General features: G+C 39.3%; 1 protein-coding gene across 2 annotated transcripts; it reads right to left on the reverse strand.

The window, feature by feature from the left end:
- Positions 1–1,638: 1,638 nt before the first annotated feature.
- IFNGR1 (interferon gamma receptor 1) lies at positions 1,639–22,439 on the reverse strand. 2 transcript variants are annotated; one of them, XM_057738913.1, is made up of 7 exons: positions 22,174–22,439; positions 12,152–12,266; positions 10,947–11,110; positions 9,994–10,166; positions 7,720–7,909; positions 4,963–5,090; positions 1,639–2,754 (listed from the first exon to the last, which is right to left on the reverse strand). In XM_057738913.1, the coding sequence occupies exons 1-7, from the start codon at positions 22,355–22,357 to the stop codon at positions 2,203–2,205; spliced, it is 1,506 nt and encodes a 501-aa protein (XP_057594896.1). In that variant the 5' UTR covers positions 22,358–22,439; the 3' UTR covers positions 1,639–2,202. The 2 variants fall into 2 exon arrangements, with proteins under 2 accessions (XP_057594896.1, XP_057594897.1); XM_057738914.1 differs by lacking the exon at positions 22,174–22,439 and adding an exon at positions 21,757–22,088.
- Between the last annotated feature and the right edge of the window lie 922 nt (positions 22,440–23,361).

Raw genomic sequence — 23,361 nt, forward strand, 5'->3', positions numbered from 1 at the left:
GAAACAACATAATAAAGCTGAATCCCGGGACTTCCTTGGTGGTGCAGTGGTTAAGAATCTGCCTGCCAATACCGGGGACACGATTCGATCCCTGGTCTGGGAAGATCCCACATGCTGTGGAGCAACTAAGCCTGTGTGTCACAACTACTGAAACCTGCCTGCCTAGAGCCTGTGCTCTGCAACAAGAGAAGCCCCAGCAACGAGAAGCCCGCACACTGAAATGAAAGAGTAGGCCCTGCTTGCTGCAACTAGAGAAAGGCTGTGCGCGGAAATGAAGACCCAACACAGCCAATAAATAAATAATAAACTAATTAATTAAAAAAAAACTGAATCCCTATCTCATGCCTTGTATAAAAAACAAACAAACAAAAAACTAGATGGATAAAAGAATTAAATGTAGAAATGAAACAATGACTCCCAAACAGTGGAAGAAAACATGGGTGAAAATTTTTATCTTCTTGGGAAAGGGAGTTCTCTTAAGAATGGAAGGAAAAATGAATTTGACTTTACAAACATTTTAAACATCTGTGTGGTAAGACTGTGTGAAAGGCAAGAAATTATAAATGTGTAACTCATGGCAGACAAAGGATACAGTCAATGAAAAAGACATACACAGCCCAGAAAGAAATGGACAAAGGACAACTTTAGTCAAGTCACAGAAGTATAAATACCCAATATATAAAATATGCTTAACTTTACTAATTATGAAAGAAATGCAAATGAAAGCATTAAAATATTTTTTCTATAAAGACTGGGAGGGATGAAAAAGATTATCAGAATTAGCTAGGATAAAAAAACAGGTACTCCGTTCACATTTGGTGGTAATACCTACTACCATCCTTATGAAGTAACTAGTACCTTATCCTTGGCTATATCCATTATTTTCGTATTTTTGCTTTTTCTCATTCTAACGTCTGCATTTTTCGTTTGCCTTAAGGATTTTTTTTTTTTATAACTTTCCCACAATAGAGATTAGATATTGTAAAGGATATGGATTTTTATGGGATGTTATGTGTACTCCTGTAACAGTTTAAGAAGCAATTCATAAGACATTGTCCCCCAAATAAGTCAGTATACTAGTACTTTCTTCCTACTAATTAATCAGCAACTCATTTTAATGTGCACTTTTAAATGGGGAGAAATATTTTTTCCATGGCTTGGTAATTTACTCATGTAATTTGTATTTAACATTTTTTTTGGGTCAGTTAATTCATTTGAGTCTTAAAATTCCTATCCTCTTAGTAATTACCAAGAGCTTTTATGTGATATATAAACTCTTGGTTTGCCTCTCGGGGATTCTCTCTTCACAACACATGCTACTTAGCTCTCCCTCACCCCCTCCTGTGGCTCTGACCACCATCTTTATGCTAGAGAGCCCTCGCTCTACACGCTCCACAGCTAAATCTGCTTTTTCCCCCAAACAGCCTGGGACACACAGCTTGTGTGTTCTGCACACTGATAGCTAAATATTAGGATATAGATACAAAAGGACCATTTTTAAAGACTAGGCTATTTTTAGGACTGTTTTAAAGATCAGAGATGAATCATTAGAAAATGATTCTATAGTATTAATGGATGGAAACAAGCAAATGAAAGAAAAAATATTCTAGTCAACTGTATGAATAAATGAATACAAAATAAATTTTAAAGCTACTTTATTAAAAAAAATCCCTAAATGCAATGTTCCATAAAAAATATATACATGTTTTTATTTACAGTCTGTTAATACTACTAATTTCAATTCAATTTTGAGTGCAATTTTGAAAAGCATTCAAGTTTTTTTCTGAAAGTATTTGAAAAGACTATATACACATAAACTTCCCCAAACAAATGCCATGCTGAGGCAAAGAAAGGAAAAAACCCATCTCACCTCTTAAAAGTGGTTAGAAAGGACCCTGGGGGTTACACCTACCATTACAGGAAGCAGGGTTATTAGAGACCTTTCACTGTTATTGTTCACACACCTAGATGGAAAGGTTCACATGTGACAGTGGTTTTTGTTTTTTTTGAAGAGTCTCTGCAGTTTTCAGTCCAAAAGTGACAGTATAAAACAGGCTCTCTGCACTGTATCTAAACCACGACACTCCATCTGATTAATATCAGGACAACATAATTCCTGAAATCATCATCTTTCCATGAAATCAAAGTGGAAAAACTGTCCAGAAGAAGCAGGTCCTTCCAAGTTGGTGATCTTGGCTGCTATTATGAAAACTCTTTGGATTCTGCTGTAAGTCTATAACCAATCAGGGACTCTTTACCACCTTCCTCCACGAGCAGATCCACTAACAAATGAGGTTTGTCATAACCAAAGGAGGTGGTAGTGTTTCTCAGCGTTATGGTCTCTTGTCCTTCCTTCTTCATTTCAGTTTTATTACTTGCGGGAACTTCTGAGTCAGAGCAGTTGTCTGATACAAGGCCACTATCAGAACCACTTCTGGAGTGGTACGCATTTAAAGTGACGCTGCAGGTTTCAGACTGGTTACTGCTTGCGTGGATAGAATTCTCTGCCTTTACTGGGGTCAGAGGGCTACCAGAGGCCAAGTCAGAAATATTTTCTTCAATGGTCACCACCTCTGTTGCACTAGAAAGATCTTCTCCGTGTTCCGCTTTTCCTGGATTGTCCTCAGTGTGCACGCTTGAAATTGTCCCTGGAGACAGCTGCTCGTTTTCGAAGGCAATTGGTTGGTAGGTGATGGGTGATATACATTTTGATTCAGGTTTTGTCTCTGAAGAGGCACTTTTTACCACCGACAGCTAAGGGAAGAGAAATCAGTGATTAGAAATAGTAAATAATTAAACTTAAGTGCCCATCCTCAAAAAAGGAAAAAAAAGGTCTAAGGGTAATGGTTAACGAAATATACCACTAAATGGCATATTTAGGGTAACAGTGTAATAGAATCTGATAGCTGTCTTTTCTTTCTAATGGAAATATATTAAGATTAAACACAGTATTTTAGAGTTTTTATAAAGTCACTATCTCACCAGCATACATTGCTTTTTGTGCACTACCTTCGACATGTATGCATGTTACATTTGTGATGGGAGTAAGCTACTAATTTTACATAGTATTTCACCATTTGTCTTCATAATTCTAATTTTTATGGGCTCAGTAATTTTATACTGATGATTGAATAATTTCTCTAATACTAAGCGTTAAGGTGTTCCAAGTTTTTCCATTTATAGAACATGAAGTAAATATTTCTATACATCTTTTTATTTATGAAATTATCTTTTTAGGAATTAATTCTTTCTTTTTAAATTAATTAATTAACTTATTTATTTTTTATTTTTGGCTGCACTGGGTCTTCTTTGCTGTGCGGGCTTTCTCTAGTTGTGAGCAGGGGCTACTCTGTCACGGTGCATGGGCTTCTCATTGCGGTGGCTTCTCTTCTAGAGCACTGGCTGCTCTAGGCGTGTGGGCTTCAGTAGTTATAGCAATGTGGGCTCAACAGTTGTGGCTCACTGGCTCTAGAGCACAGGCTCAGTAGTTGTGGCGCACGGGCTTCGTTGCTCCCTAGCATGTGGGATCTTCCCGGACCAGGGATCGAACCCGTGTTCCCTGCATTGGCAGGCGGATTCTTAACCACTGCGCCACTACGGAAGCCGAGGAATTAATTCTTAAGAGAGGAATTACTAAACCTAAGAGTGTGGCACGTTTAGGATGCCACTACTCTATACACCCATAGTATGCCTCTCTTCCCCACAGGGCTATAATTACTTTTTGCCAGCATATACCAGTTTTATTACAAGGTACTAATGGATATTCAGGTTTATTTTTCCTTCTCTAGCAGGTGTAAAATAGCACACCGCAAGGTTGGTTTGTGCTTAATACTAGTAGTAAGAAGATTATAATTCACACGTGAATTGTCGACTACCTGTTGATAGTTCTTATCCCCTCTACTTAAAGACAGCGTTTCCATAACAAATTTAAACGTGCCCTTTGCATATCACAGATATTATGCCTGTCATATCTGATTTAACTAGTTATCATTCTGATACCTTTAAATGCTCTTTTCATCACACAGGGCTTTTAAATGTTAGGCATTAAAATGTCACCCTTCGAGTTTAGACTCACTGTTGGTCATCCTTCCTTCTACACTCCAACTACCATGAAGCGTTTCTGTATTTGCAGATTTTCAAAAGCCACGCTTTCCTGACACTAGGCCTTAGCACACACTGTCCCTTAGTACCTGGGTAAACTCCTATCTGTCCCTTAAGACTGTTCAGGCATCATTGCCTCTGGAAAAGCCATGACTAACCCCACCCTGCAAAGGTGGATGAAGTCCTCCCCGGCATGTACATAAACCTCTATCTTTGAACCTATCATACTGGACAACCTTTTTTGTCACTAGACTTGGAACTCCTTGGCACCTGTCTCACTATGCTTTTGCCTCATGCATAAAAAACCACCTGGTGCACAGTAAAAAATATGTGGTTTTAGATGTGTGAAAGATTGAGTGATTTATGAGAGGCGACATGCTGCTGAACATCATTCCGTTTTAAAAAACAAATTTCAGGAATTATCAAAAAGTTCAAATTAACATTTTAGTGTACATTTGACCCGTGAGCAATATGACGATTAAGGGCACTGAGCCCCTCTGGAGTCGAAAATCTGCATATGACTTTTGACCCTCCGAAAACTTAACTACTAATAGCCTGCTGTTGGCCAGAAGCCTTACCAATAACATAAATGGTCAATTAACACATACTCTGTATACTGTATTTATATCTACATCTATTTTATACATTTATGACATACCTAACTTTTTCTTAATTTCTTCAATATTTCTCAACTATGTGGTTTGTATCAGAGTTTTTTCAAATTCTCACAAATTTCAAAAAAAAAATTTCTAATATATCCACTGAAAGAAATTCAAGTATAAGTGGACCCACACAATTCAAATCTGTGTTGTTCAAGGGCCAACTGTATATAATTACAGAAAAAGTATTTAAATGTATTACCAAGGATTTGGGTAACATGATGTTCTCTCTCTTAAATGGATACATCTTCTTAACGAGACAACACACAACTACCATGGCAAGTACTAGAAAGAGTACTAAAGCAGCAACAATTGGAATCCAAACAGGATCTAAGAAAAGGGAAAAATCACAAATTAGAATTACTATGGAATACTGGTATATCCATCAAATAGTTATAAAGTCTTAGTGCTCTATCTTTAATATATTTACACATCAGGTAATTAATATGGTCAGAGTTTTAAAGAACACTGACACAGAAGACAGGAGAGATGAATAAAAAATTAGGTACCTGTCCTAGATATCAACATGATTCTTCCCAGCTTTGAGATTCTAAACTTTCTGCGACTATACTGTCATGATACAATGTGGCTAAAATAACTTTTTCATACCAATTTCCTTATAGCCCCAAATACATGGTGTTTCTAGGGTTACTTTTCTCTCAGTTGAAAAGGCAAAAGAAAAAAATTTTTAACTATGTCTCTTTAGAAACAAATTCTGGCAATGTCTATAACTTTTTTTTAAAATTTATTATTTTTGGGGGGGTACACCAAGTTCAATATAACTCTTAAAATAATTTAGTCTCACTCTTCTGAATTCTGTTACATTTTATTTGTTTAAAGATTACAAAAACTTATAAAAATACAAAGAAGTACATACACACACACACACACACACACACATATACACACACAGGAAAGTTGCACAGGAATAAAGTCCCCTTGAATGCAAATCAGATATAAAGAAAAATATAAAATAGGGAAGATCTGTTTCAGAGCACAAACATCTATAATCACGGTTATATATTTTTCTCTAATGCTGCTTTTTATTTTCACAGCACGATCTTCAATATTTTTTTTTCACAGTCCTCTCTTCCAAATTAACAGTACTCAGTGGGGGGGACTCGAGGGTGGGGGAGTCAAGGAAGGGAGGGAATACGGGGATATGTGTATAAAAACAGATGATTGAACTTGGTATACCCCCCAAAAAATAATAAATAAATAAAAAAAAAAACAAAAAAAAACAGTACTCAGAACTTCCCTGGTGGTCTGGTGGTTAAGACTCCGCGATTCCACTGCCGGTGGGGTAGGAGGCATGGGTTCGATCCCTGGTCAGGGAACTAAGATCCCACATGCCGCGTGGCACGGCCAAACAAAAAACAAACAAATTAACAGTACTCTACATGTTGTGGTGGTGTTTGCCCTCCTTCATAGCATTTTATTACCTTTAATTTCTAGTCCAATAATAACTCTGGAAATTACTAAAATAAATGCCTCTATCACATTTATTACAGGAGGTGAAAAAAATTATTACAATAGGAAAAGATAGAATAACCCCATAAGCAATACTAGCACCTTGCTTAGAAGCTCTGAGCAGGCAGGCAGGGAATGCTGCTTATGAGCCACGGTGGTGCCATCGTGTGGCCACAACGTCAGCCCCATTTGTAATCCAGGATTTTTTTTTTTTTTAGTAAATCTGGGACATTTGCATTATTTCAAATTTTATGCATTAATTAGGATTTTCTTACTCCAAATAGCATAACACAAACTGGTATTAAATGCACTACACTATTTTAAGTCACCTATTTGAAACCCTCATACAATGGCCTAAAAGTTTTTAGTATCAATTTTAGGTGTTTGGTCTGATTCTTCAGCCTAGGTTTCCATTCTTCAAAAAAGAAATCTGTACTGTAATATTTTCTGTACATTTTTTTAACCTAGGAAATATATCCTAAAAATATCTGAACAATCAAAAAAACATACATATACACCCAAAGACAATCACCAAAGCATGATTTATCATAGAGAAAAATCTACAAGTAATCCAAAAGTCCAAAAATTGAGGAACATTAAATAAATATGATCTTCATAGTAAAGTATTCTAGATATCAAAAATAATAAAATTTCAAATAACATGGAAAAATATTTATAGCATATGCTTAGAGCAGTATACAAAATTACATATATTATGATCACGGCTACAAAGCAAAAGAAAAAACAGGATGGGGAAAAAAACCACCAAACTGTGAGTAACTGAGTATTTGTTTGGATGGCAGAACTACAGATAATTTTGTTTCCTTCTCGCTTTTTATATTTTACAAATGACCTATAATGAACATTTATATTTCATAACATGAAAAAAGAGTCCGAATTTTTGTTAAGGTACCTGTCAAATGAGAATGCCAGTTCTATCATATGTATCCCCCTCACACACAGAAAATAAATAAAATAATTATTTTAAAATGTTATAAAATTGATTTACAATCCATCATTTAAACCAATCTATATTCATTTTTGGATGTTAATTTCCAGTGCTTATTCAGTTTACATATGGCACAGTTTTAGTCAATGAACATTGCTACTTTTAGTTTTTAAATTTACCATCCCTATAAAGAACATTTTAATGGATATATGACCTCTTGTTATACTGGAGTAATAAACTGACATGTCATTATGCATAATCCTGAAATGCAGACATTTATGCACATGGTTTCATGTCTTTGTTATATTTTTTCTTTCATGGCTCAAAAGGTCTTCACGTGGCTTTCTAAATTGGTTGCTTTGTATCTTTTAATGCCTGAAAAATGGCCTTATTTTTAATTTTGAACTTCTCTGAGGAATGGAACTACTGAGTATTTTTTAAAAAGAGCAGAGATTTATTGAAATCACAAATTGCCTCTTTTTACATTACCCTATTTTAGTGCTCACTCCCTACATTTAGGAAAAAAAGGCAAGAGCTTACCTTTCGTGTTGTTATCATCAAAAACGTTAATACAAAGTTCTTCTGACTTCTCAGTTGTAACAGCCCACATTTCTGAGACTCCTTCTGCTGAAACACAGTACTCAGAATTCAGAGAGGACACACGAATACTTAAGAAGCACTGAGTCTCGTTACAATCATCTTCTTTCTTTATGTACATTTTATCTGTGGTCTGGAAAGAGAAAAAAAACCATGAAGATGCATGACTTCTTTCAATCTGAAAAAAAAAAATCACCGTATTTATCCTGTTCGAACATTTGAAGAAAACATACATATGATGAATGTTCAACATGTCTGAAAAAGTGCTAATATCAAACAATAAGTCAATCTGTTACTTCAACATAGCGCGATGCTATAAATCCATTAAATGTTCTTTATAAAGAACATAAATTCAAAAATTACAATAGAGATTATGAATTAAAAAACTCAAACAGAAGTAATATTCATTGTTAGCTGTCAAACCAACAAATGTTCATTAGTCCTATTCCTATAGTGCTAGAAACTTAGCTGGTGAGAGAGAAAAGCATCTCATAGTAAGAATAACACAGGTGTTATGCAAAGGCTGTAGGATCTCTTGGCAGTGGTACACAGAAGGGACCGAAGCAATCTCTGGGAGTTGATCATTCATTCAACCAGCCACAGAGCGTGGATCACTGTGCTAGGACCTGAGGACACAAAGGTAGGGCAGTGGTGCCTGACTTCAAATAACTCATGATAGACTGTGGAAGAGAGATAAGAAAGAAAAGTAATGAATTGGGAGATTGGGATTGCTATATATACACTACTAATAAGAAAAAAATATGCAATTGTGCACTTTAAATATATGCAGTTTACTGTATGTCAATTATATCTCAATAAAAGTTCTTAAAAAAAAAAAAAGAAATGTAAGAGAGTAAAGAGTACTACAAGAGGACGACTCTATGGAACAAGGAATAACCAGACCACAGAAGAGCAAACAGTCCACCAGGTCAGAAAAGACTTCGAAGGAGAGATGATATGCCAGCTGAATACTGAAGAAAGAGTAGAAATTTTCCAAAGTAGAAAGGGTGGAGAAGGGCATTCTTTGAAAGAGCAGGGTACCTGCAGGAAACTAAGAACAATAAACAGTTCACCAAAGCACAAATGAAAATGAAGTTGGAAGGAATGGGGAGCCAGGTAGCTAGAAAGGATGCAAGAGGACAAATCATGAAGGCCTTGCACCCATGCCATGGAAGAGGATTGAGATATTTTGTAGCTGATGGGTTTTAAGCAGTGAAGTAATATGGTCAGATTTGCACTTTAGAAAGACAACTCAACTAGCAACAGTAATGTTTTAAAGCCTAAATCAGATGTCATTTTTCAGCTTAAATGTTTCCAGAGGCACAACACACTTGAGAATAAGAGTCAAATCCCTCCAACGCCCTAAGAGAAGTGGCCCCAGTGAACTCTCCGACCTCACCTGCCCCCACATTCTGCCCAGCCTTGCTGCTCCCTTCATGTGCCCGGGTGCTTTTGCCAACCTTGGCCTGAAACACTCTCCCCACGTGCATCCACGGAGCTTACCGCCTAACCTCCTCCAGCCCTGGCTCCAGGAACACCTCCCAGTGAGGCCTGGCCACGTGGCTAAAAATCACCACTGCCCCCACCCCACTGCCCAGCCCTCCTCCCTACTTTGTTGTTCTCTCCGTACTTATCACTGGAGTTTTGTCTGTACTGTTCACTGCTATCTCCTGGTGCCTAGAAGGCACCGGGTATGTGCTTCACAAATACTGAAAAGGAATGGCAGTGCTGTGGAAAATAGATGGAAAAGAAAAAGTCTAGTCAAAGTGTGGTCTGCACACCAGTGCTAGAATATAATCATATCCCACTGTTGTACGGTTAGCTTTTTCTTTCAAAAACAGTAATTCCAATTAGAGCTTCATATTATTTTACATCACTACATCACTACTGATGAGGAAGAAAAGATTAGAGTTACCCTCATCTTACCAGTGGAGAAATGGAAAAACACAGGTGAATATCCTAGATTAGGACCATGCTGTTAAAAGAGGTGAAGAAAAAACTTAAAATGTATTCACATGGCCAGTGTTAAAGATGAACTCCAGTACTGATTCCCTTCAGCAGCATTCATATATTTCTTTTTCTTACTAAAACTTACGATCCATGAGTCTTGCCTGAACATTCATAAACATTCTACTTTCATTGCACCACATATAGAAATAACTCACGCTAGCAACAGAAAAATTTCCATTTTGAAAAAGATAAAATAGAGATACATACTTCACTACCATTTATCCTCACAAACACATTGTATGTGAATGTGTAACAAGCATTTTCATCATCATATATGGCTTCTGCTTCATTTCCATTTACAGTAATTGAAGGGTGAAATATATCAACAATGATTTGGTCTTCCTTCTTTCTGATACCCAGTTTAGGTGGTCCAATTTTCCCTGGGGGGAGACAAAAAAGAAGCAGAATTTGTACCAGCCTTGGAACTTCACAGTGTATTACATATCACTACCAAACTCAACCAATCAACCTACTCTTGTTGTTACTGTTGTTCTAAAGCAGGACCATATTTAAATCATTCCAAAAATATCTAGAAGATTTTTTTTTTAAGAGATCTCTCCCTCTCCCTCTCACCCAGGAAAGAGGGTATGAGAGCTACAAGGTAGGATGTTACCCAGAAAAGAACTGGCAATGAAGAGTCTGGAGCCTGAGGTGACACCAAAGATCAGGTCGACCAGGGGAACGGGATGCCAGAAGTGTGAAGAGCTAAACATCACTGCGGTTGAAGAGATTATGGAACTTTAAAAATTTTAATGTATTAAATTGGTATTAAAATTCCCACCGGCCTTAAAAAAAATGCCCACAGGCCTTGAGGGCTTGAGGTAGAGGGGAAGGCTGAGAGCAGCTCCCACAGTCCTCAGTGAATGCGACCAAGGACGGAATGACAGAAGACAGAGAGGGAGGGAAAGGGGTGCAGCACCCACACAGACGGAGGCATACCTGTATCGGGTGCAAGTGTAACAGTTTGGAAGGGGCAGAGTGAGGGGCGCCTCTTAGCCCTACTTTACTCTGTGGGGCTTGGGAGAAGAGAAGACAGGACTCCCTAAATCCTCCAAATGTTTCTGGGCATTCTGATAATATCCAGCAACTGCTTATAAAAACAAATATATACAGAAGACGTGAATCAGATTAAAATTTAAACATGTATACATTCTACTCACCTTCTCTGCATAAAATAAATTCTCTTGACTGTGCATAAACTGATTCCTCCTGTCCAACCCTAGCTTTAACTCTAGCCCAGAGAGGAATTGATGGGTCATCAATTATGGAAAAGATATTACAAGAGTGATGGGAGGTATTGCAGGCATCAATCCATTGCCCGTCACTAAAATGAAGAACAAAGAGACACAAAGGTAACTTTTATTGTTAATACATAAACCTGAACCATCTCTGACTGTGCTTTGCTTTTCATTCATAGCATGGAGTTGGTAGAAAGAGTTGAATAAGAACAGGATGGAGAAACCAGGCAAAGTAGGAAACCTTTACTCTTTGGTTAGGTCTACAGCAAATTCGTTTACAATAAAGAGGCTCAATTCAAAATAAGACCTGTACAAACCACATTCCACATGTACTTTTAAAAAATCTGTTCTTTACGACTTCCTAGGTGGCACACTGGTTAAGAATCCACCTGCCAATGCAGGGGACACGGGTTTGAGCCCTGCTCTGGGAAGATTCCACATGCCATGGAGCAACTAAGCCCGTGCACCACAACTATTGAGCCTGTGCTCTAGAGCCCGTGAGCCACAACTATTGAGCCTGTGAGCCACAACTACTGAAGCCCACGTGCCTAGGGCCCGTGTTCCACAACAAGAGAAGCCACTACAATGAGGAGCCTGCACACCACAATGAAGAGTAGCCCCTGCTCACAGCAACTGCAGAAAGCCCGTGTGCAGCAACAAAGACCCAACGCAGCCAATAAATAAATAAAATAAATTTATTAAAAAAATCTGTTCTTTAAACAAATTGATTCCATTAACAGTCATTACTTAATTACAGAATTCAACATATTACAGTCACCCTTGATACTTAGCGAAAAAATTTTTGAAATTTTTTTTTCTATTCAACAATACATACACTATAGGAAGTAAGATGCTTTCACTGTTTTTAATGCAGAACTATAAGCTATATTTATCATGACTTAAAATGTCAGAAGTTAGTGATACTCCTCTACTTTAATTCTGACAGGAAGAAGAACTAAGAGGCAGGAAGTATTCTGAAAAGAGCTAATTTGCATCCTTATCACTTCTGGAAGTGTATAAGCAGTTCAGGAAGTTCTGCCACGTGGGAAGGAATGATGATGGAAGTTATGAAATATGCAAGGACCTAGGCAAAAACAGAATGAAAACAATAAAAGAGTGACACTCACCTATAGGTCATCACCTGTACGGTAAACACAGGGCTCTGGGGCATAATTGGGTAATCCCAAAATATAACAGTATTCAAGTTATAGGCCTCGATTCTAAGATTGGTTGGTGTCGGCACTATAAAAGATGCATAAAAGGAAGATGGATGATGGTAAGAAAGTAATATTAACATTAGAAAATCTTAAAATGAGAAGCCAAATTAGCCAAATATGTACTCGAAGAAATCTCCAGAAGAGATAACAAATTTATTTAAATTAAGGTATTTCTAAAAATTAATTTCATTAAAACATGTACAGAAGTGTTTGAATTCATTTTAAATTACTGAAACAACGTTGTCATGCACGGGAAACACAAATATAGCATGAGCAATAAACTCCAGCATGTTTTAGGAGTCTCTATAAATAACCACACTGCCTGTTGCCATAATAATTCTCAATTCATTTAATCACTAGAATTTTCTATATTTGATACCACAGACTGTATTTAATGTCTAGAGAAGAACTGGCTACAAGAGGGATGGCCGATTTCACTCTAAAATACTACCTGGGGACTTCCTAGGTGGCGCAGTGGGTAAGAATCTGCCTGCTGATGCAGGGGACAAAGGTTTGATCCCTGCCCCAGGAAGATACCACATGCCGCAGAGCAACTAAGTCAGTGCACCACAACTATTGAGCCTGTGCTTTAGAGCCCGTGAGCCACAACTATTGAGCCCATGCGCCTAGAGCCCATGCTCTGCAACGAGAGGCCACCAAAATGAGAAGCCCATGCACCACAAGGAACAGTAGCCCCCACTCGTCGCAACTAGAGAAAGCCCGTGTGCAGCAACGAAGACCCAACACAGCCAATTAAATAAATAAATAAATAAATAAAATACTACCTGGGCTCTCAACCCTCCACCCAGTACTATTACACATGCTTACTACCTTTTCTCCAGCACAGGAGTAGATGCCCAGCGACTGCCTGACAGAGCCATCAAGCATTCCAGTTTCATCAATATTTTGCCCTCTGAGATGTGCAGGGTGTTTTTCAAAACATACCCTGTATTTTTTCCTGCTTTTGTTCTTTTAAACCATTTTAGAAAATGTTTGTTGATAAGATGTGAAAGTATCACACAAGAGAATAGGCAGAAGTCGTTTTAACAACTTATAATCAAACACTACCATGACCATTAATCTAGTTACTAAAAGCAGCCATTTTTTCCCCCTGCTTGGTGTAAAAGGTTATTGTCCATCACCCCTTAGAAAATTGAACACACATACATCTCCTCCCTTCCTCCTTTCCTCTCTCTCTTCCTCTTTCTTTCCCTCCTTTCCGTCCCTTTTTTATGAATGAACATGAAGGTATAGATAGAATTAGCAATATGACCAGAAATTTAAGGTTATTCAATCCTATATATCTGGAAAACTCTATTAAACATGATTTGCTTATACAACTAAAATAAATAAATGAATAGCAATGTCCAGGTGCAGTGGCTTCCAAACATAACTCATCATCCTAAAAAATTCAAAGAGAGCTAAAAGTTTATACTTTTTAGAAGTATGCCAGATGGTATTGACACCTAGTAGACTGCTCAAATAAGAAATATACTCCCTGGCTTGCATATTAAGAAATCTGGGTTCTTTCCTTGCTATACTACTAAAGAGTTATTGCAGAATTCCTCATCTGTCAAGTGAGGTGTTAATTTCACATACATAGGATATTTGTTTACTGCAAAGAAAACACCTACTGTATTTTTTCCCAAAATAAAAATTCCAGTATTCAAAATCAAACTGGTACATTGTCTTAATTTACAGTTATTTAGCACCTGTTTTATCACTTCAAAGCAGAACATGGATCAAGAGTTACACGGACTCAAGGACAATTAGAGTCTACTGCCATTTTTTCCCTTTTTTCTGATTATTTTTTCCTTTATATCAGTGGTTTTCCACAGGAGGTGATTTTTGTCCCCCAGGGACACCTGGCACTGTCTGGAGACATCTTTGGTTCTCCTAACTGGGTGGGGTGATAGCGGCATCTAAAGGAGAGAGGCGAGGGATGCTGCTTATATCTGATAATGCACAGGATAGCTTTCCACATTTTGGCAGTCCAAAATGCCATCAGTGCCAAACACTGAGACAGCCTCCTTTATTATAATTTTAGGAATCTTTTTTATTTAGGAGGAAAAACTAATTTAAAAACAGAATGCAATAAGAAATCATCTCCCACCTGTCAAAATGGTTATCATCAAAGTCTATAAATAACAAATACTGACAAGCATGTGGAGAAAAGGGAACCCAATACACCCTACCGGTGGGAATGTAAATTGGCACAGCCACTATGGAGACCAGTAAGAAGGTTCCTCAAAAAGTGAAAAATAAAACTATCATATGACCCAATAATTCCACTCCTGGGTATACATCTGAAGAAAACAAAAACACTAACTTGAAAAGATACATGCACCCCAAAGTTCATGGCATCATTATTCACAATAGCCAACATATGGAAGTAACTCATGTGCCCATCAATGGATAAATGGATAAAGAAGATATGGTGTATATATACAAATGGAATACTACTAAGTCATAAAAAGTACGAATGAAATTTTGCCATTTGCAACAACATGGGTGGACCTAGATGGTATTATACTTAGTGAAATAAGTCAGAGAGAGACAGATACTGTGTGTTATCACTTACATATGCAATCTAAAAGCAAATGGATGACTATAACAAAACAGAAATAGGCTCACAGATATAGAGAACAAACCCGTGATTATCAGTGGCGGGCGGGGCAAGATGGGGTAGGGAATTAAGAGGCACAAACTATGTCTAAAATAAATAAGCAAAAATAAATAAATAAATAAGCTACACGAATATATCGTACAACACAAGGAATACAGCCAATATTTTATAATAATTTTAAATGGAGTATAATCTATAAAAATACTGAATCACTGTTATACACCTGAAACTAATAATATTGTAAATTAACTATGCTTTAATAAAAAAAATTAAAAAACCTAAATAAGTAGATAAATTAAATGAAACAGAATGTTTTTTGATAAACCAATACATTTTATGTTTCCTGCTCAGTGAATAATAGCTTTGGTTACATTTGGCCAAAATATCTAACTTCCATATTATTCACCAAAGCAGCAGAACTATTTTTTCCTAAAGGTTGAGATTATGAAGTTGGAAGGATGCCTCAGATTCAAATACTCAGTAAGTACAATATGCCCTTTGACCTGCAGCCAGTGATCAGACATCTACCATTTTTCTACTTACCTTTCTTTCTGGAATACTGTTGATGGCTGTTGGTACCTATCACCTTTGGCTCTCTAAGCAATTTCCTTGTAAGTGAGTCAGGAAGCACTGGTCTTGCCAGATTTAACCCTTGTTTTGGTGACGTTCCCATGGCCATACACAGCAGGGTAGACTGAGGCCTCCTTAACAGGGTTCCTTTTTCTATGGTGTGTTCGTACCTCAATTTCAGAAACAACCATCTCAAACAGCTTACATTCTATGGTTGAGGAGGCAATTAAAGGCACCCCTCCTCCAGGTTCAATTCAACACTAACATCAAATAATACTTACACGTACAAATATAATTTTGTAACTAGATAAGAAAGAGAGGTACCTGATGTTAACAAAACTCATAATGAATCGGAACTTCCCTTACAAGCCATTTCTTAATTTTAGCAACTTTTGCTTCTCTCGTGGCTGAGAATTTACAAACCATCAGGTCTTGGTTTCTTTTGGTTTAACAGTCCTTCCCTTGATTACTCTCTCTAATCTTGTATTTTACAGTGAGAAACAAGAAGAAAACGCATGGCACCTTCAATCAGCTTGGAAACCTCCTTCACTAAGTTACCGGGCTCACCAGGCACATTTCCTACTTTCCCTGCTACTGAAGGTGATGGTGTTGCTAAGCTTCCTGGCACGATGTAACAAGGATCCTCTTTCCCATTTCCAGTAAACTTCTTCACTTCCTTTTAAGCCCCCTTTAAAAAAGTTATTCCCAACAGGAATGACATTTCAACTGTATGTATTCAATCTGAGATTAATTTCTGCATTGGAGGAAAAGGCGTATAGAAATCAATCTATATACTAGAATACAAAAAGTACATTTAGATTTAAGAAAAGGTTACTGAATCACACATTATAAAATACAAATAGCAGTAGACTTGTGCTGCATTAGATTAGTTTTCAGTGTGAGTCAAATGATATTTCCCATCATTTAAGTGGAAGCTTGACGTGGTTAGACTAGGATAAGGACTTAAACCATAGCTTCCAAAGCAATCAAAACAAGTGGTAGGAGAAGGGGTTTCAATGGATACTAGCAAACAAAAATTACTACTAGATTATAGGAGAGACTTTTGAATATTTACACCAAAGGATGTAACCTGTGGTTTTAATGCTACCCAAAGAGAAACCATGTGGTTATTAGACATCTGCCTTTGTCATCTTTGCCAAAATCACATGATAAATTGACGAGTCGTTTTCTCGTTAAGTTTCATAATTCTGTAACCTAGTTTAAATGGCTACATATTCAGATGAAAATAATTGAGGCTTACAGCAAACTTCTATTCATAATAAATTTACCCTATGTCAATAAAAATATATGTAGAAATAGCAAGAGAGTATGGAGTTAAAGGAAAGATCCTACTAGAGTATTTTGTGAAGTAGAAGAAGCTTACACATTTCCCTATCTCTTAAAAATGCCCAGACAGTTTTCTGCAACAGGTGTTGTTTTTGGGAATGGGTTTACTACCCAGAGTAAACTTTAGCTCTTTTAAGATCTGCTTCCCAGAACTTCTCTAGAACTAGCAGCTGAGGATTAAACAAAAGCAAACAAAGGAGAGAAGAATCACTTTTTATAACATTCTAATTACAGTGCAGACAAAAAGGAGAGTTCTGGTTACAGCTGTTTCCTGGTGATAAATATGAAGAGAGACCAAGGGAGAGGACAGAAGAGACAGACAAGAATCAGCAAGTGGTGGAGCAGTGCCGCTAGGTGGGGCAATGGGGAAGTCGCCAAAGCCCCAAACCAGCAGCCAGAACCACTTGGCAGTAATTACTGGGGAAGGCAGCAGATGGGAAAGCAAACAACTACAGAATCTCCAGATTTCCTCTGCGTGGATGGTGACAGGAACGTGGGCTGCCTCCTGTGCTCCACCCCGCAGCCACCAAGAGCATCTGTGCCTCTACTGAAAGAGGGACAGCCACAGTTCTTCACCGAGTTTTACACAATAGCATTCAAAGACGAAATAAAAGAGGTGTATATCTAAGGCCAAATAGAACTCTGTACTCTGCAGACCCCATGTGACTAGAGCTCACCAACCTCTCTGTGGGAAGGACCAACTGACATGCATAAAGAAGTAAGGATACACGGGCCAGTAACTAAATTGTTTTGGAGGATTCTAGGTCATCTGATGCTACAACTCTAAAACAAACACTCTAAATTAAAGCATCCAGACCCTTTTCTGAATGAGCAACTCTCAGAGAAAAGATTTAACAACTTCCTCATATTAAAGATGTGGGGCCATGGACATTTTCACAAAGGTCTCTTCTTACACTGCAAAATGAGAAATGGCAGGAGAAATCCAGGCAGAAAAAGTGAGAAACATCAAATCAGGACTTTTGCATTTTTTTCAGAGTATATTTATGATTATGACCTATATACTGAATGGTTTTATAGTGCTGATAAAATAACTTTTTCTTAATGCTTTCCAACTTTTTCTCTTAGCAAGCAGCAGTGTCCTCTAGATTTAAGATGGATAAAGACATTAAAGAATTCTTGCACATGGTGTTTCAAGCATTCATAAAAGTTTTCAAACTGAAACATTTCAATATTTTGGGACTCTGAAAGGAATTATATCCATCACTTTGTGAAAATAATGGAAAAACAGTCCTTCTTCTACTTCCTTCTATATTTCCTTGTACCTTCAGAAAAAGAGTATCAGAACTAAGGGTTCAAGTGAGGACATCTAAAATATTTCAAGTCTATTTCACCTTCCAGCTGATAGTTCCTTAGCTGTGTCAAGACCTCTAGTATCCCTGCAGTCTTCTCTTCCTCCTGTCTGTCTTCAGGTTCTATCACTCTCTCTTTCTTAAAATGTGGGGTCCAGAAGTAATGCAACTGATGTAAATGAAATACTTTTCCTCTTTTTTTTTTTTTTTAAGAGAGGGACATATCAAATAATGGCTTACACAGAACCTGTAATTAATTAAAACCCCCCAGGTCTTTCACTCAAACCACCACCAAGTTGGGGCTTATCCAATAAACTTCTCCCAGTCACTTTTTCTGATCTGAAAAGCACAGTTTTATAATTGTTCCTGTTTATTCAATTTCATCTAGTTGGGTTTGCTTGGCTTGCCAATAAATTCTAATTGAACCAGATCCATCTAGTCCCTGAGAGCAGTCATTTCTCACGACCAGTTCCCTTTTGGACTAATTCATTCTAAGTTGAGAAATAGTTTAGGAACTGAAAAAAATTAAAGAGGCCCTTTCAGTCTATGAAGAATAGGGAAAAGGTGAAAGGAGTTAGCTGCTGAGCTTACTTTAAGTTTCTGATATTGATCTGGATGAGTTTGTTTTTTTCCTAACACAATTTCTCATTCATAACTAAAACAGCTTAATATTTAAAAATATATTCGTGAAAAGAATGATGCACATAATTGAATGATAGTCACCAACATATATTAAACATTTACTACAGGACAAGCTACGAGCTCAACTTTGTTACACATTATCTCAGTTAAGCACCAAAACCATCCTAGGAGGGAGGTAATATTTACATACATTTAATAAAAAAGAGGAAAAAAGGCTTAGAGAAGCTACTTAGAGATTTGACAATGTGCAAAGTTTTGTTGGTTTTAATTAACAAAAAGCTGCTTAAGCATCATTTCTGTGATAGTTTTACCAAAAAATGGGAAAAATAACCTCCATATATAAATCGGAATTGGAGAGAATTGTTTTCCGATGACTTCACAAGCATTTGCTTCAAGTAATTTTGCCTGACATTATACTTATCATAATTACATGACTGCCACTGCAAAATCTGAACAATGTATTAAATTAAATTATTTATTCAGAATCTACACGATTGAAATGGATATCTATTGAATAGTACTGGGATAATCTCAAATAAAGACACTCCCTTAATAAGAAAATTACAAGTAAACTGATTCCTTCTTGTCAGGAACTCATTTAATTCTGGTTCATCTTTCATTCTGATTCTTTGTCCAATTAAAATGGAACCATTACTTATCCATTTAGCTCATACAACAACTGCACTATTGCTGTGTGCTGCCAAATTTTCTAAAATAGCTCTTTAAAGGGATTATTTTTCTCTTTAGTTCTTTAGGTTTTCTTTTATATAGAACTAAAATTTCAAAAATCCATATGAATCACAAATCAGAATAAAGTGAAAAAACCATTATTAATACCCTCTTCAATAAATATAATTGAAATGCATTGATTTGAGTATTTTGAAATCTCTGAAAAACATATAGAATCCAAAGAAAATAATGAAACATTTCAACACACACAGAGAATTACCTGAAGTCAGAGAATGAATAGTTGATCATCAAGTGGAAAAGGTTGACTTAAGAGCCCCACCCCTGTGCTAAAGCAGTCTGCTCTTCAGATAATACCCAGGGTGGAAGAACAAACTGGAAGCAGGTAGCTGACGCCTGCGTTTATAAAATGCTGGAGTACAGAGGCCACAGGAGATCTTCCCATGGCGGGAAGGCAGGCAATCCTACTGCCAGGGCCGGCTTCAAGGATGTAAGGATTGTGCAGTCACAGCAGCCCCATGCTCAGGAGGGCTCTGTACTCGGAAGGAAGGGCCTTGCACTTGGTTTAATGCTCTGTCCTAGCCAGGAACCTCAGTCACCGTCTTCCTCTCTTCTCACATTCAGTCAGTCATGAAGTTATGCTGACTCTGTCTTCTAATTTCTTCTTCTCCATTTAAACTGCCTCTTCCCATGGTCTCCTCCCAGACTTAAGCAGCAGCCTCCTAAATGGCCTCCCTCCTTTGAGTCTACTGCCATACTATTTTGTAAGATGATTGGTCTTTCTAAAGGGCATATCTGATCCTGCATGAAATGATTTATCTCCTTAAAATAATCCCATGGCTGCCCATGGACTTGAGCAAGGGAGAGCGAGCCTATTATTTTGTTGGGTCAGCACCTGTACTTCTTTCAGGAACATTATTGCTCTTCTTCTGGGAAGTCTCCTACTGCCATAACCTGCAACAATATCCTTCCCATGCAAGCTGGCGTCTGACTCAAGCTAGGCAAATCAGAGCCTTCTTCCGGGATCTGGTTAGGTGGAGGAGGCTGCAAGATGTCAAAACCCCAAAGCTGTCAACATCCATAATTCCTGCCAAGCAGAGAAGAATTCTAACATCCAGAGTCAGTAGTAAGAAATGGAGGGTCATGGCAAACTGCCAAGTGAGTACCTGGCTCCGCTTCCTGAGGCCCAGGTGGCATCTCTACCTGTTTAACTCTCGCTTGGATTCTCTGAGCCAATAAATTCCTCTTTTCGTCTAAGTGAGCCAAAGCTGTGTTTCTGTCCTTTGCTGTTACACGACAAGGCACTTCATTAATTGGTTCCTACCTCTCCATGTATCTAACTCCCCTTACATCCTCACACACATACTATACAATAAAATGCTTAAATTATTCCACTAATGCAACCTGTTGTTTCACAGCCCTTCCTCTGCACACACAAGTCTCTCTGCACCTCCAGTTCCAACTCTGGGGTCATCTTCTCTGTGAAGTCCTTCATGATTCCCCTGCTCAGAGCCAGGCACCCGTACCTTGCTTTCCAGTAACCTATGTGTAAGTTCAAGCTCTTATCACAATGGACTGCAACTGCCCTTGTGGATGACTAGCCTGTCCTAGGTAATGGCAGAGTGCAGAGTTAAAGGACTTGGACCCTAGAACCCAACTGCCAAGCTCCCCAGTGAACAGCAGCAACTTGGGTAGACCTCTCTGTGCCTCCATTTCTCATCCATACACGGAGACACAACAGCACCTACTTTATAGGGCTTTTGGGAAATAATGTGATAAGGACTCACAACAGTGCCTGATACCTGTTAGCTATACAATCACGATCCTTGAAGGCGGAAACTGGGTAAATCCCATTTTTGTATTTCCAACACCTGGCACAATGTCTCTTCCAAGGAATGACTGAACTATTTGTTTGCCTGAGTTCTAAACAGCAAGCCAAAGGAGAGCTGGTTATGAACGGGGCATATCTAACAAGTGTCACAGAGGAAGTCATAACAAAGAGATGCAGACCCGGAGTTCCCCAAGGGTAAAGGAGGCTGGCTCTCCCTGACCCCCGCCAGGCAGCTGCTAACTGCCTGCACAGAGGAGACACTCGAGACTGCTGGGTTTTCTTGGTAATCTAGGTTTATCTCTTTTGCAGAAAAACTTCACTGATTTCACTGGAGCTCTTAATTATCATTACACCGAGCTTTGGAAAACCATGTTCTCTGCATGCTTCCTGCGAAATCTCAATAAGCAGGCGGAGATAAACAAGGAACTAAGCCACGCGAAGAGACCCTACTGCCTGACACACGGGCTCGTGAGTGCACGCACGGCACCACTTCCAGACTTACACGTCAGACGCAGTGACGGCCTTTTAATAATTCTCAGCTGGCGAAAGAACGTCCAAGGATTCGGGGCCTACCTCATGAATATTTAAGTCATGAGCCAGGGCCACAGTGTACAACTGCTGACCAGGAAACTCACTTATTTAAAAATGAATTACGAGAACGTGTTCTGTTGCTTTGGCAACCACGGAAGAGGCCGGAGAAAGGCACCTGAAGGCTGCAAACCGCGGAAGCCCGGCGTCGCCCTCCCGGCGGCCGCCCCCTCAGGACCCGAAGTCACCGGACGTCGAGGACAAAAGCCGGCGCGGCCCGTCGAGGGGGCGGGGGGTGGTTATTGGCCCGGGGTTGGGAGGGGGCCTCCCTCCTTCCCCTCCCTCCCCTCCGGTCCCCACCCGGCCGCGGCCCTGCCGCGGGCGACAGTACCCGAGGACAGCTTCGGCTCCGCGGCGCCCATCTCGGCCCAGCTTCCGGCCTGCACGATAAGGACGAGGTAAAGGAGAGCCATGCTGCTGCGGCCCGACTCGGCTGCTGCCCAGAACAATTGCGGGCGGCCCCCGGCGCGGCCCTCGGGCCTCGGCCTTGCGTCACTTCCTCCCCCGCGGACCATCCCTCCAGCGGGAGGCGGAGCGCGGCCGGGAAAGAGGGGCGCGGACAGCGAGGCCGAGGCCGGGGCAGGGAGGCCAGCCTGGACGGGAGGCGGGGCCGGGGCGGGGAGGCGGGCCCGCGCCGGGTAGGTGGGGCTCGTGCGGGCAGGCGGAGGGGGCCTGGGAAGTGGGGCTCGGGAGGGGAGCAGGACTGCAATGCGAAGGCCGCCTGTGTGGAAACTCAGCGTTAGGGGCGCGACAGTCTGTGGTCGCGACTTTGGCGCCAAGGTTTGTGAGCAACTTGGGTCCAAAGATGATGTTAATAAAGCTTGACACTGCCTTCCGTGATTCTTCCTCTTTTTGCGGTGTCCTGGACTTTGCCCTGGGCCACAACCCAGCCACAATCCTTACTTTGCCTTCTATTAGACTTCGGCATCAATCCGTCTGGGAACGTAGTTTAGGGCAGAAAGAGCCCTTACGTGCCTTCTCTAATCCCTGCATTTGTAGTTGAAGAACCCGAAGCTTCGCGGGTGAAATGGTTTGTGCAAACTTGCACAACCCAAATCGAATTGGCTTGGCCAAGAACTATTTTATTCTTGGAGGAAAAATTGCTTGCATTACCTTTTCATCAATTAAATATCAAATAGCGATTTATTAAGCAGCCTCTCACCATGAGATCCGCCCTCTTTCCTCTCTGACCACTTCTGCTATTACTCTGCATCATCTCCCCTATTCTACTGCAGTCACATTGGCCTCTGCCCTTCCTAGAACACTCCAAGCTTGTGCTCAGATATGCACATGGCTAACTACCTCACCTGCTTCAAGTCTGTGCTTATCATGGCCTTCTGCAAAAATTTAAAATTGTGACCCATCTTCCCATCCACTTTACACTGCCCTACTGTTTATTTCGTGGCGTTTAATCACCTTCCCTCATACTCCACGATATGCATATTGATTTTATTTTTCTCACCCTTCTAGAATGTAAGATTTGTAGGGCTGAAATCTTTGGCACTCATTTAGTATTTGT

Source organism: Hippopotamus amphibius, chromosome 6, assembly GCF_030028045.1.
Source record: "Hippopotamus amphibius kiboko isolate mHipAmp2 chromosome 6, mHipAmp2.hap2, whole genome shotgun sequence".
Classification (NCBI taxonomy): domain Eukaryota; kingdom Metazoa; phylum Chordata; class Mammalia; order Artiodactyla; family Hippopotamidae; genus Hippopotamus; species Hippopotamus amphibius.